Here is a 13,123-nt window from a genome sequence, read left to right as displayed (position 1 = left end):
ATTTAGACAGATGTAGGTATTTTTATTGGGAAGACTTAAAATAACTGGATGCCAAATCTAAAACATGTTGCCATCTTACTCATAAGAGTTTTAGAAAGTAAAGAAGTAGCCTAAATTTACACAAGTAATGTACTTTGCCTAATTACAATTTGAAGGTACTTTTACTTCACTTTTTGTATTTCATTTTAAAGCTGTAGTTCCTCTCCACAACATTTCAGAGGGACATATTTTACTTTCTACTTGACTGCATTCATTTAACAGCTTTAATTACTTTTCAGGATAAGATTTGACACAATATATATATATATATATATCTAATATAAGAAACTTAAATACAACACTGTGTTCAAAATGAAACCAGTGATTTCCAGCCTTACAAACAGCAGCGTGTAGCCGCGGTCACATTTCAGATGTCTGCCAGTTGTTAACAGCTCCACCAAATAGAGTTGTAAATGTCTTACATGGTTTAAATTCAATAAATGTTCAAATGATCCAATATCTCACCAAAAATTCAAAAAGATCAGAGAAAAAGTACAAAAGCTGTGAACAGATTTGTGGATCAGACATTACATTTTCTTCTTTCCTCTAAACATCTGACGAGCCCTTAACTTTATCTGATGTCCATATAAGTAAAACTTTATATAAAGTATTTCAAACTAGCTCCAAACTAGCTTTTTCAGTATTAATAATCTAATGATGTCATATATAATAATATGTCAGTCACAGGGCCCAAATCAGTACTTTTCCCACAGTTTACTGCTTATACTCATGTACTTTAACTTCAGGATTTTTCCCTGCAGGACCTTCACTTGAAATGGAGTATTTTGACATTGCCTTAATGGTACAGCAATGTAAACAGTAAGGATCTGAGTACCACTGGTATTTAATTGTCCAATTTTTCTGTTATGACACAGATTTTAACAGTTGAAAGCACAAAGTACATCCACAAATGCTATTTAGGGAAAATCCTGCAAAAATTAGAAAGATATAAATGATTCTAATCTTTCTCCCGATGCACTGACGGGATCTTTCTGCACCAATAATAATAACAACAACCCGTTAATTGTGGCCAATACAATACAAATGGCTTTAGATTCTGCACCACACACAGTCACGGCACAATACTTTTTTTTTATTTTACACAGAAACCATGTGTACAGGAAAAACTATCCACAGCCTCAGAGGGGGGGGGTGGGGTGACACTGTCTCACCTCATAGGATTGCTGCTGGTGGTGAAACAAGCAGACGACTGCAATGAATCTCACAGAGGAAATGACTGAATGTAATTAGCTCCACATTACATCTCATGCATGACATCAAAAATAGTTTTTCTGACATTATTAGTTTCATCAACAAACACAGACATACCCGACCTCAAAACGTTCAGCGGGCACAGAAGCGGAGTTCAACGGCTGCTCTGGAAAGTTTCAAATTAGACTCGGTTGATGTGGTAAAATATACATACAAAAAAAAAATACCAAAAAAATCATGACTTTATATCAAGATCAATGCATTTCATTCAATCACACATTCTGCAGTTTGTCCATGAATCAAGTGTACCTGTAACCCTAACGAGACATTCACTAAAAGAAAAGCTACAATAAAAGCTTCTTTTTACAGTTTTCAGACAAAGTGACTGTTCAGATATTTCCCTTTTTAAACGGGGAGAAAATCACAGCACAATCAAGCCTTCCATCCATTTCCTGGCAATTTGTATGTTTTAGGTCATGCCATCACAAAATGAAACAAAATAAGAGGCATACTGTAAAGCTTTAGTAATAAAAGGGAAAGTTGAGGGGTAACGACATATGATTTGACGTCACTGACATGAACACCTCACTGCATCAGAGACACGCATGAGCAAGCCGACATCAGCAGAAAGCAAACACAGCTGTTTAAGGCTTTTAACATATGACCGAACATGAACACGACCGCGGAGGTTCGGCGACACAAATGTTCACAGTACTGCATTTTCACCGAGAAACACACCGACACTGAAGACTCCTGTTTGCCGCTTTGCTTGTTGCATGCGTCTTGTCAACAGAGACAACGTGAGCCACGGAAAAATCAAACCGGTGGTGATGAGTTCTACATCAATACAATGCTGGGGAATTAAAAAAAAAAAAAAGTAGTAAACTGAAGACTTCTGAGAGGTAGGAAAATGGGAATGTAATAAAATTCTCAGGATTTATCCTTCACTAGTCAAAAACCTGTGAGAGTAAAACATTATTTTTATCAATCCGGACAGTCTGTACGAGGAGAAGAAAATGTTTTAACACCCACATAACAAACAATTCAATATTGTACCAGCAGACTGCAGTAGACAACCTACTACTGGCTAATGATGGCAGACACCAAGGATCCAAGAATCAGATGCACATCAAGCAATGTCCTTTAAATTTAGTTACGAAAATCGAAACGAGAGTAAACCTGTCAAAGACAAACCTGGAGTTGTAATGGGTTTGACAGAATTCACCTTCAGTTTGAGTTAGTTGCATCACCTATGAAGACTAACTGTCGATAACAGCACAAGAACACGTTTACAAGGAGTGAAAAAGCCACATAAGACATTAGGTGCTGCAAATTTGGCCGAAATCGAAACCCAAACTCTATTTCTATAAAAAGTTCCACACGCTGATTTCAGTCCTACTGCTTATAACAGTGAACTTTTCATGATACATTTGCATCTACGATCACCAACGTGAGTGCAGCTGCCATTTCATCTGACCGAGGGCTGCAGTGGGTCCATTAAATTAATTCATGACAAGCGTTTGAGAGCTATGACCGTCTCAGCATCCAGCGTGTAATGAGCCTCATTAATTCCCCCCCCCCCCTCCCGCAATTGAGATGTTAATACAAGCGTGAAGATATGCGTGGCACCAAATCCTCACAGTACACAATGAACGAGATGCAATAACACTTGACGCAGTTCACAGAGTCGCTTCATACGAGATGAAATTTACAATGACTCGTCTCCTCAGGTGAGGTCACGAGTTACAGGCTCGCAGCTCGGCAGTTACGACGCCATGCCGATCATCGACATCCCTCCCGGTGTCCAGTTATTAAAACACAACCGTATGTATAATCTTTAGCCGTGAATTATATAAATTTACACAATATGCATCTTGAAAACAAAACTAAAAACAAAATCACAAATAAATCTATTTATTTTGTCCAATAAAATCATTCATTAGATTGCATGTTTGTCAGAAAGCCCGGTCCGACCCGAGTCTGGTTTAAACCACTTTAAATACAGCGTGTTCGGACTGTTTACGTTAGCCACCTTCAGGGGGTCAGAAAAACTAAACAAAAACAAAACATGATATTGCAATAAATCCTCCTGCTCTCTCGTAGTATTGGCAAATACGCCCAGCATAATTTAGCGTGACAGTTTTCAACCCAAACAGTTAATTCCTGTTGTCTAAGTAAACAATGAAAACGTTCTTTACTTGGAGGATAAAGTGACATTATTTGGTAGGATTTTTAACAAAGATGAAGAAGATGTGCTAAAAAGAACACTTCGACTGTCAGACATTTGTAGTGAACACGAGAAAAAGATTTTTTTTGTTGTTCTTTTGTTTTTGAAAGAAAATGAAGACGTAACAATGAATCAACCAATCAAAATAAATTTCAAAGGATTGATGCAAAAATCAAATAAACCTAGTTGACACAAATGTCTTGTAAGTTGTAAGCTTATGTGATAACAGCAATGGGATTTATTAAAGCAACTTATACATTTTAGCAGAGGGACCATCAAACCTGTCAGAGATCCCGTTGTTTCCATGACGATGTTGGATCAGCAGCTCTCTGCTGATTTTGAATCCCGTGACTATTTGCACGTTTTAAAAAAAAAAAAAAAAAAAAAAATATGACTGTGAAGGCCATTTAGTCCTAATAACTGATTACACGTACGCTTTTTTTTTTATTATTATTAAAATTGTTCGTTCATATCCACAGAGAATTTGATCAATAGTAGACGATTTGTCACACTGACTGTTTGTTCCTTTACTTTACAGGATGGAAGGTCCTTATTTTGTCAACAATCAGATTTAATAAACTAAAACGGGAAAATGTTCTCCGGGTCTAATTGAATTGAGCACAGAAAATACTGTCATTAATGTTTAGTCAATCATTCTGTATTTACAACGAACCATATTTACAACGTCAGATCTTCTCTGCCATGCATCATTTCTATGGTGAATTGAAAACCAGTGTCTCTTAACCCACAGTAGGAACACTGGCTTTTATAAGACTGGTATATTTGGGGAGCCCATATGTTAAGTTATGACTTTATCTACACTGATTTCTTTTTCTTTTTTTTGGTGATGAAGGCAGTTTACAATAATATGCAGGACTGAAAGTCAATATAGTCGTATTTTTTAAAGGAGTATTCATTTCACAATGATCTCAACTTATCCCAGGGCTTTATTCTTGGAGGTACGATAAACGGATTTTGAATGCATTAACGGGAACAACGCTGACGCAGCGCTTTCCCTCACAAGTGCCGGTGAGATGAACAGAGGGAGAGAGACGGAGGAAAAAGGCCAGAGTAGGAAAAAAGGTGAGGAGATGTATGGTTGTGAGGTCACTACCAGTCTGCGCTATCCCAGGTTTCCTCCGCAGGTTTCGTGGGACTCTTCTTTTTCTTACCATCTGCGTTATCCCAGTTGTTATCCCAGGCCTCCCAGCTCTCCTCTGTGCTGTGTTTGTTGTTGGACGCCGCTTCAGAGCCCCAATTGTCCCAACTGTCAGAGCTCTTCTTCGCAGAGTTATCTGCGATGGTCCAGCTGTCACTGCTGGGAGATTTCTTGGCCTTTAAGGAGTTGTTGCTGCCGAAGGTTTCCCAGAAGTCCTTTGCCACAGGCTGGGTAGAGCTGCCCTGATATCCCTCAGTGGCATCCATGTTCTGGTAGCTCTCTCCAGGACATCTGAGCGCAGTAGAAAACGTAAGGAAATGCTTTAATACGTCATCATTAAATCACACGGTGCTAAAGATTTTGTATGTAATAGTTTATAAAAATGTGTATGAAGTTGTTTTTATTACCCATCTTCCGGTTTTCCAGAGAAGAGGTTAGTCAATTTAGATCCGGCTCCCTGAACCTAAAGTTCAAATATTTTTTTTTTAATGCAGGTGTAACTTTCAGGGTCAAAACACTAAGACTGTGAAACAAATGAATAATACTGAAAAGATTACTTAAATACTAAAATAATATTAGCTCCAAAACATAAATAATTCAATTCAAATGTAGTTTTAGCAACTCATTGAGGCATTGATGAAAAAAAAAAAATGACACAAATTTTTAACATCATAAGAGTTTTCTGGTCATACTCACCACCAGAATATAAATGGCAGCAAGAAAAACAAGAGATTACGTTTCATTAGTATTGTTCACATTTTCATCAACAGTGCAGAACCAGTGTCCTGGAGGGTTAATGATCACTAGGACGGACTTCCTCCGCAGTGTTTTCATACGGCTGGTGGACTAACAGGTGCAGGTTAAAGCAGAGGAGTTTCTGTGATCAGGACTCTTGTTCCTCCCTCAGGAGACTGGTTCTGCATCTGTACAGTGCGGCAGCTTATCTGCCCATCCTACCTTGTTTGCCAGCCCAGTGATGCCGACTGCCATTTCATCTAGCAATTTGCCATCTTTCACCTGGATGAGCCAAATTATTATTAAAAACTAATAAAAACAAGAATATGTATTCACATGTTTGTTATATAGAACATGAAGTGTTCATTTTTGAGCGATAATTTGTTTTGTTAATGGCAAAGATAATTAGTTGGGGGGGGGGGGGTGAGGGGGTGGAGACAGACAGTAAAAAGACTTTAAAAAAGCAAATCCTACAGATTTCTTGTATCAGCAATGCCAACTGTACATTAGAAGACAAAAGTGGTTTGTTTAACATCAGTCAGAGGGCTTTATACAGAGAATAAACCACAACACAGCATGGTAAACCATATTATTTTAAAAGTTAATTCAGAGTCATTCTTCCTGTATGTTTTCTTGCAGATGTACTGGACTCATTTGTTCTCATAGAAAGACACATCGAGGAGCTGCTCACCCGACAGTAAACGTTAAAGCTGTTTAAAGCATTTCTACAGAAAAAACACACCGTTATTTCGGTAATTCAGTTCGCACACGAGCAAAAGCTTAAGTCGACGTAAAATCTCAAACACACCGGCTACACAAAGAGTGAGCAGTTGTTTTCACATGAGGAGCTCCAGGTTGTGTCATTTCATGTTCACAGAACTCAATAAGAAAATGTCAGAAGCTTCCTTTTTCAGTGAAGATGAGTGAAGTCTTAAATTTGTGGCCAAATAAGACATCTTTAGTCGAGTTGCCTGGCCAGAGAAATGGGAAAATACATGTTTTAAATCTTTGTAATAAATTTCAATTTCCTCATCTCTGAAGTTGGCTATTGAAGCAAAATTGAAAAAAGAATTTGCTAAATGTTGCCTAGATATTTGAATTAAAACACTGACTAACAGTTTAATTGCCAATTTAAGTAACAGAACATGTTTGAAACATTCAAATGATCTCAAGTAGATGTAATTTTCTGCAAATAGAAAATATGCAGAAACGCCTTGAAATAAGGCGTGATATCTGAACAAAGACACATGAACTGTGTTGTAACTTTATCTGGTGACAGTTCACACGGGCTCAAACATGTTCTCAAATAAACAGGTCACCGCTGCAAATCTCGTGATCGAGTCACAGACGGGGAGAAACGAAGATTGGATCTTTCATCCGTGACACGGCAGGTTTTGTCGTTTAATGTAACGCTGGCATGAAGCAGATCAACGAGCACAGACGAGCAGTGGAGACAAAAGCACATTTACATCTGAAGCTGTTCTTCGTCTAAAGCGCTGCATCCCACCACCAAATCAACAACTTCAAACATCAATGTTACCTTTTCCTGGGTGGGTTTGATAACATTCTCATTTAATGTCTGTCCTAACTCAGAGGCCTAGTTGGAAGTCAGAGAGGAGAGTTGACTTGAATGAAACACGGTTTAACATTCACAGTACTGCAAGACACCGAGCTGCTTGTTCTGCATGAGGAGACGGATCATTCCCATTCACCGTGACACTGAACAAGCACTAGAGGGTGTAATGGCTCCAAACACTAACAAGGAACATCTGTAATTTCAAATATTAAAACACAGCATTATTTTTTTTTATTTTTTTACTCTGCATGTTAACATGTTGCACAAAGAATTTTTTTTTTACTCAAAAAACAACCACATAAAGTGCCAAATTCAGGGCATTTAATTGAAATGTTTTTACATGCCATGACCCCTCTAGCACTGTGAGCAGTGAACACAAAAACTGTCATGCATGAATGGATAACTTTATACTTGTGTATATATATAGATATAGATAATTATCAATGTTTGAGTGAACAGTGGTTCTGTTCATGTCTATATTACACGCAGGAATTACGAGTGATCCCCATCCCATAATAAACCCTATCACGCAAAACGGTCACCAGCTGTCTTTCAAAGGTTATCCATAAACTCAAAAAATAAGCATCAAGACAGACACAATGCTTTGTGATAGTATAACCAAGCAGAAGCACGTGAAGATGACATTTAAAAACATTTTGAAAAACGCTCCTTTTACCGTTTAAGTAACTAAAGAAAATTGACAAGCACACAAAAACATTTAAAAATTGACAACATGTATCTTTAGAAATGAAAATATAATATGATGTGAACAAAGCGCCATGCACCTATAAACTGCATTACCGGTTCTGGGGGCGCTTTATAGCCCTTTAACTACATCCAGAGAAGGCAAAGAGATATTAAAGTAGTAACAGTTATTAACGCTTGAAAGTTTACAGTAGATAGTAAGAGATTTAACAAGCAAAATAGCATACAGTTTATGAATGCTAACACCCTCAAGTGAGAGGGGACAACTCGGTACAATCGACGGAGGTCAAATAAAAACCTTTACTAACAGCACCCGTGACAGGTTACCTATGACTACATCAGTCTTACCTTTAAGGTTGCTTGGTTTGCAAGTTTACTTGTCTGCATGAAGAAGAAGAAGAAAAATGATTGGTCAAACTTTTTTTAAGAGTTTGTATTTCATGCAGAAATTCAATATACAACTTAAAGGGATAGTGCCGTGTGTTTTGTTGGATCGTATGAACAGACCACCTTTTCCAACAGGTAAGTGAGGCCGTGACATCGCTCTCTTCAAAGCCACCACACTCCCTTGACAAAAACATACATTTTACCTCACACAACACAAGAGTTGCAGGTCGATGGCTACCTTTGATTGATTGGTTTGTTTGTGTTGTTGTGTGACTTTGGTGTTTGTTTGGACCCGAACTAAGGTGTTAAAACAACACCAAAGTCACACACTAAGACAAACAAACTAATCAATGGGGGCACCACTAAAACCAGTAACTCCTTTGTTCTGTGAGGTAAAATGACTGTTTTTATCAAAGGGGGTCTGGTGACCCCTTTAAAGAGTTCAAAGTTGGATATAATGACCCCAGTTCCCTGTTGGAAAAGGCTGTTTGACAGTAAGGTAAAGCGGTAAAAATATTCTAAACAGAGCATGGACTTTATATTAATGTTTTAGGTTGACCTTTTTGTTAGGTGGCTAAAGTGCCATTTGTTGCTGACCTCGTCCACTGCAGTACATCTTTAGCTGCTGTGTCGGTAGAGCTGCCTGCTCCTTCAAACTGTACTCCAAGTAATACATTGACTATGGATAAGTAGGCTACCATATAAAAACCCACAACATTTTTTTTTTTTAAATCCCTTTAAATCCCTCCTATTTAAATACACTTACATTATCTTTGGCAATAGAAGCAAATTTGCTAGCTCCAACAGTGAAACTGCTCCAACCCTGTCAAACATAAGAACAAAGATGTTAACAAGAGGAAATACACAACGAAAAGTACAACTCAACTAGAAGACATGTTCAAGGACCTACTGAGTAAATAGAAGACATGGCATTGTTCAGGAAGTCATCCTCTTTCTTCTCTGGAGTCACTGTGTTGCCAAAGCCAACGTAGCGATTCTCTTGATTCCCACTGTAACCACCTCCGCTGAAGAAGGATGAGGAAGGATTAAAAAAAAAAAAAAAATTAAAATAGAGAACACAACACACAGGAGCACAATGAAAGAAACACATTTACCTCTGATAGGAGTTGACATCGTCACTCAACCAGTCTTCAAAAGCTTTGTCGCCAGATTTCGCCGTGTTCTGTCCCGGTCCTCCCGAGCTAAAGTAAAGAAATTCACTGCTTGGACGACTGTTCTGTTTCTGATAAGCATAAGCACGTTTGAAACGTCCGTCATTCTTACCGATGAGAGGATGAAAGGCTGGTCTTGGGTTGAGGAGATGTCCAGTTTTTAGCAGAGGATGTCTCGATGGACCAGTCTTTACCTTCTGCTAGAGTTGCAACCTGTCATAAACAAAAAGGATGAATTCCTCTGATCCACAGGACATGCCCTCATAATTATTTGTTTAGCACACACACTAATAATTTCACTTTTTAAATCAAGTCCTTCTTTTGTATATTTTAAACCTTACAGATAAACTAATGTATTTCTATAACAAACTACCAACATATGTTCTCTCTCCGAGTGACAGAACAAAGAGTTCAGTTCTAACTCTGAAAATGTCTAAAACAATAATTGAGATCTGGCCACCGAGTTCAATCATTGAACTCTGTGCTGCTCACCTTGTCCCTGAAGAGTGCAGCTGCTTTGCTGTTGTATTTCTCCTGTAAAGTCCAGTTGGGATCATAATCTTCTTGGATTTCAAGAAAAAGACGGAATTTCCCGTTTCCTCCCGCTTTCATTTTCTCCAGCTCGATTTCTTTCCACTTGTCCATCGTGACCGAGCGCACGAAACTGTTCGACGGGGCAGAAGAGATAAATGAAATATTATCAGGCTGTAACAGTTTCTTGGTAATGAACGGCCTGTTCATTCTTACAATTATGAAACATATTCACAAAAGGTCATCCTTGTGAAAGTCTCTGATGTTGCTAAACCCATGATATATTCTATTCCCCTCACCTGAGATGAACTCCCAGGCCCCTGTGCTTGCCGGAGCACTCGAGACAAATCCAAATGCCGTATGTCACACTAACCCACTGAGGGTTAAACGCCCCGCACTCGAAACACAGCTGGAAAAACCAGAGGAACTGGACAATTATTGAAGGCATGTATGTAAATCTTTATAGCCTGAGCCTACATTTGTTTGGAAGATATCTTCAAATCTGAACACAATGTTGTTTTTAAGACACAAATACAGCAAAACAAACATTCAAATCTTTCAATTTCACTATTATACAGAAACATTTCATTCTGAATAAGATTCTGGGGACAAAATATTTGAATAAAAAAAAAAAAAACGATGTTCTTTACTTAAGTTAAAGTATGCTACTATTTTTGCAGCATGTCATCTGAATAATACAAAATAATACCACATTCATTAATGCAACACATTTTTAAGACTAGGAGACATTACACCTGTCCTCCTGCGACTGCCAAAAAGGCAAACCACCAAATGTCCACGGGCACCTGAAACGACTCTCTCCGTTTATTTGAAGAGGGATTAAAGAGGGTATCGTGAGAAGACGCTTCACCGCACGACTCCCAAACACCTGCTACCTTCTGTGTGAATAACAGTACAAGGTCGCATCAGATGGACGAAGCAATGAAGCCTCGTGCACGAGCTGCCGTGAGGACGTACATTATTCTCGTCTTGGGTTCTCACTTCCTTCAGAACTCTTCTGGTCCTTGGACTCGCCATGATGACCCGCACTGAAAGACAAGTGTAAAGGTCTTCTTAACAATTGTTATCAAAAGCAGATAATCAAAAGATTAATATGAGCTGCAGGGAATTACAACTTTCAAACCAAACTTCATGTCTCCAAGCAACATCTTAAACAAATAAGCCAACAATTAAATAAAATCACACCTCTCTATCTTTTTTTTTAATGAAATAACAGTAATCGACTTTGTGAATTTAAACCAATGCTTCCAAAGGCTGGACAGCAATGAGAGATGCTGTTGTTTTGATGATGTAATCTGAAACAGAACTGGACCCTCTCCACAGACAGCAGGATTCTTTGAGATTAACTGTGCCTCGCCTGGAAGGTGGATGAGAGCAGCAGGCTGCAACCAGAAGTCCCACAAGGCTTCAGTAAAGCCCCTCGGCCAAATATTCATCAGACCGCACGTTAAACTGCTGATAAACTGAAAAAGTTGCTACATAATAATGCGTCAAACTTTATAAACAAATAACTGACTGATGCGTCGGGCTGGAGATCCAACTTCAATACTTTTATGGAACCAACCAAATTGGCTCGGAGGTATCTTGCATCAAAAAATGCCTCGTCAGCTGCAGAGTTAACATTTATTAATTACAAGTGAACCATTTCCAGAACATCAGTAACCTGCATGTGAGGCGTTCAGGGGACATCTGGTAATTGTCGCTACAAAAAAAAATAACCTGGGTTACACAATCACGCTCTAAACTGTATGTAAAAGATTTGCACCGTAATGTGTGATACAATTTCCATTTTCTTAAAATGAATTTAATACAAAATTGGCATCGACAAAAGTACCAGTATTGAAGTCAAGGCATCGGTACCAGCATCGGCACGGCAATCCACTACACACATTACAGCATTAATCAATCATAATACAGTCACAAATATTAACTTATTTTCTACTGTTATGAGCAATAATTGTGAGAATCACGTGGGAGCTCTTATTCTGTGATTAGTCATAATATTTTGAGGTTATCGTCTGTCTTTGACCATTCAGCATGTCAGGAGACAGTTACACAGACCTTTACACAGCATGCAGTGATTATCAATATGTCTTACTACCTGCCTACCAGGCCGGCCTCAATCAAACTACCAAGACACAATGACAGCAGTGATGATAATAAAAGTGCACATTCACAACAATAATCCATAATGCACAAAAAGCAACATTTTCTTTCTCAAACTTCACAAAGCCCAAAGTGACGCGTTTTTAATCTGACTAACAGTGTTAAAACCAAATATGTTCACATTGTAATGATATAATAAAGTGAAAAAGCTGCCTATGATCACATTTGAGAAGCTGGAAGAAGTGAATGTTTGGCATCGTTGCTGCTGAAATGAATTACAGATGAACGTAATTAATTTTCTGTGTATCAACTTTTCTGCGATGATGAAATCCCTTTTCAGTAGTTTAAAGACCTCAGCCACAGATTGAGTATAACTTCTGCGTGAGGGTAGATTTTGTTTTTATTGATGTGCACATTCACAGGCGAGTGTGATGTTTTTAACAGAGGCCCTCTTCAGAAATCACTGCAGCAAGTTGAAGAAAAGAGCAAATAAAAGTGTCTGAGCGGGTTTCTGGAGGGCAGTAGAGGGTGGGGAGGTACGAACTGCTGCCTTTTCACATCATTTTGGACAATTATTATTATCGTGACATTTATTCTGAAAAGCAAACTGTGACATGGAATAATAATAATAATAACCTCTCAGAATTGGTAAAACCAGGTTCATGGTTCCTGGATTTGAGCTGCACTTTTCTCATCTTCCTATTGTCACACCAGCACGTTTTGTGTTCCTTTAAGCGTTATAATAATCGGAAAAACCCTGCTAAAACATCATATTCTAGAAAAATGTCGGAAATGTGTGTCATTGGCCTCGACAGAGAGTTGCAGTCGTGTCACCGCTGCTTGTGAGAAAACGCCGGATTTCACGCACCGGTTTGCGTGTTTTTATAACCAACACGTGGCTCAAACCTGCATATGCTCGCCTGCCTCGCTTTCAGGTGAAGATTCAGAGCTGCTCTCCAAATGTAAACAACACAAATGAGCACATTTAGGAGGGCAGACATGATTATTGACTGCTAACGCGAGCTAACTGGCCCGTTACCTGTCTGAGACTGACAGACAACGGAGACGCTGATTTCCGGGTCCGGAGGCTCCGCTGATCAACTCAACAGGCGTTTGTCGTCTCTCACGGAGCCGGCAGGGGATGTCGGGTTGTCACGGACTGTTTCAGGCAGACACGGGAATATTCTTTGAAGACCGACGTTAAACACCGGGAGCCATGTTCCTGTTTGCATACGTTGGCAGTGCTATGCATC

General features: G+C 38.8%; 1 protein-coding gene across 6 annotated transcripts; it reads right to left on the bottom strand.

Moving 5' to 3' along the window:
- Positions 1–1,111: 1,111 nt before the first annotated feature.
- Positions 1,112–13,123, bottom strand: arfgap1 (ADP-ribosylation factor GTPase activating protein 1). 6 transcript variants are annotated; one of them, XM_069156598.1, is made up of 14 exons: positions 12,910–13,123; positions 10,722–10,792; positions 10,043–10,152; positions 9,705–9,876; positions 9,325–9,425; positions 9,156–9,242; positions 8,951–9,065; positions 8,807–8,863; positions 8,002–8,034; positions 7,750–7,779; positions 6,913–6,969; positions 5,595–5,654; positions 5,045–5,100; positions 1,112–4,928 (listed from the first exon to the last, which is right to left on the bottom strand). In XM_069156598.1, exons 2-14 carry the CDS (start codon positions 10,779–10,781, stop codon positions 4,589–4,591), a joined length of 1,278 nt encoding a protein of 425 aa, XP_069012699.1. In that variant the 5' UTR covers positions 10,782–10,792; positions 12,910–13,123; the 3' UTR covers positions 1,112–4,588. The 6 variants fall into 6 exon arrangements, with proteins under 6 accessions (XP_069012699.1, XP_069012708.1, XP_069012726.1 ...); XM_069156607.1 differs by having other exon boundaries at positions 5,045–5,094; XM_069156625.1 differs by lacking the exon at positions 5,595–5,654 and having other exon boundaries at positions 5,045–5,094.

Source organism: Embiotoca jacksoni, unplaced genomic scaffold, assembly GCF_022577435.1.
Source record: "Embiotoca jacksoni isolate LCO1_2020_lvr unplaced genomic scaffold, fEmbJac1.0.p SCAF_1, whole genome shotgun sequence".
Taxonomy (NCBI): Eukaryota; Metazoa; Chordata; class Actinopteri; family Embiotocidae; genus Embiotoca; species Embiotoca jacksoni.
This window is presented reverse-complemented; position numbering and strand designations above follow the sequence as displayed.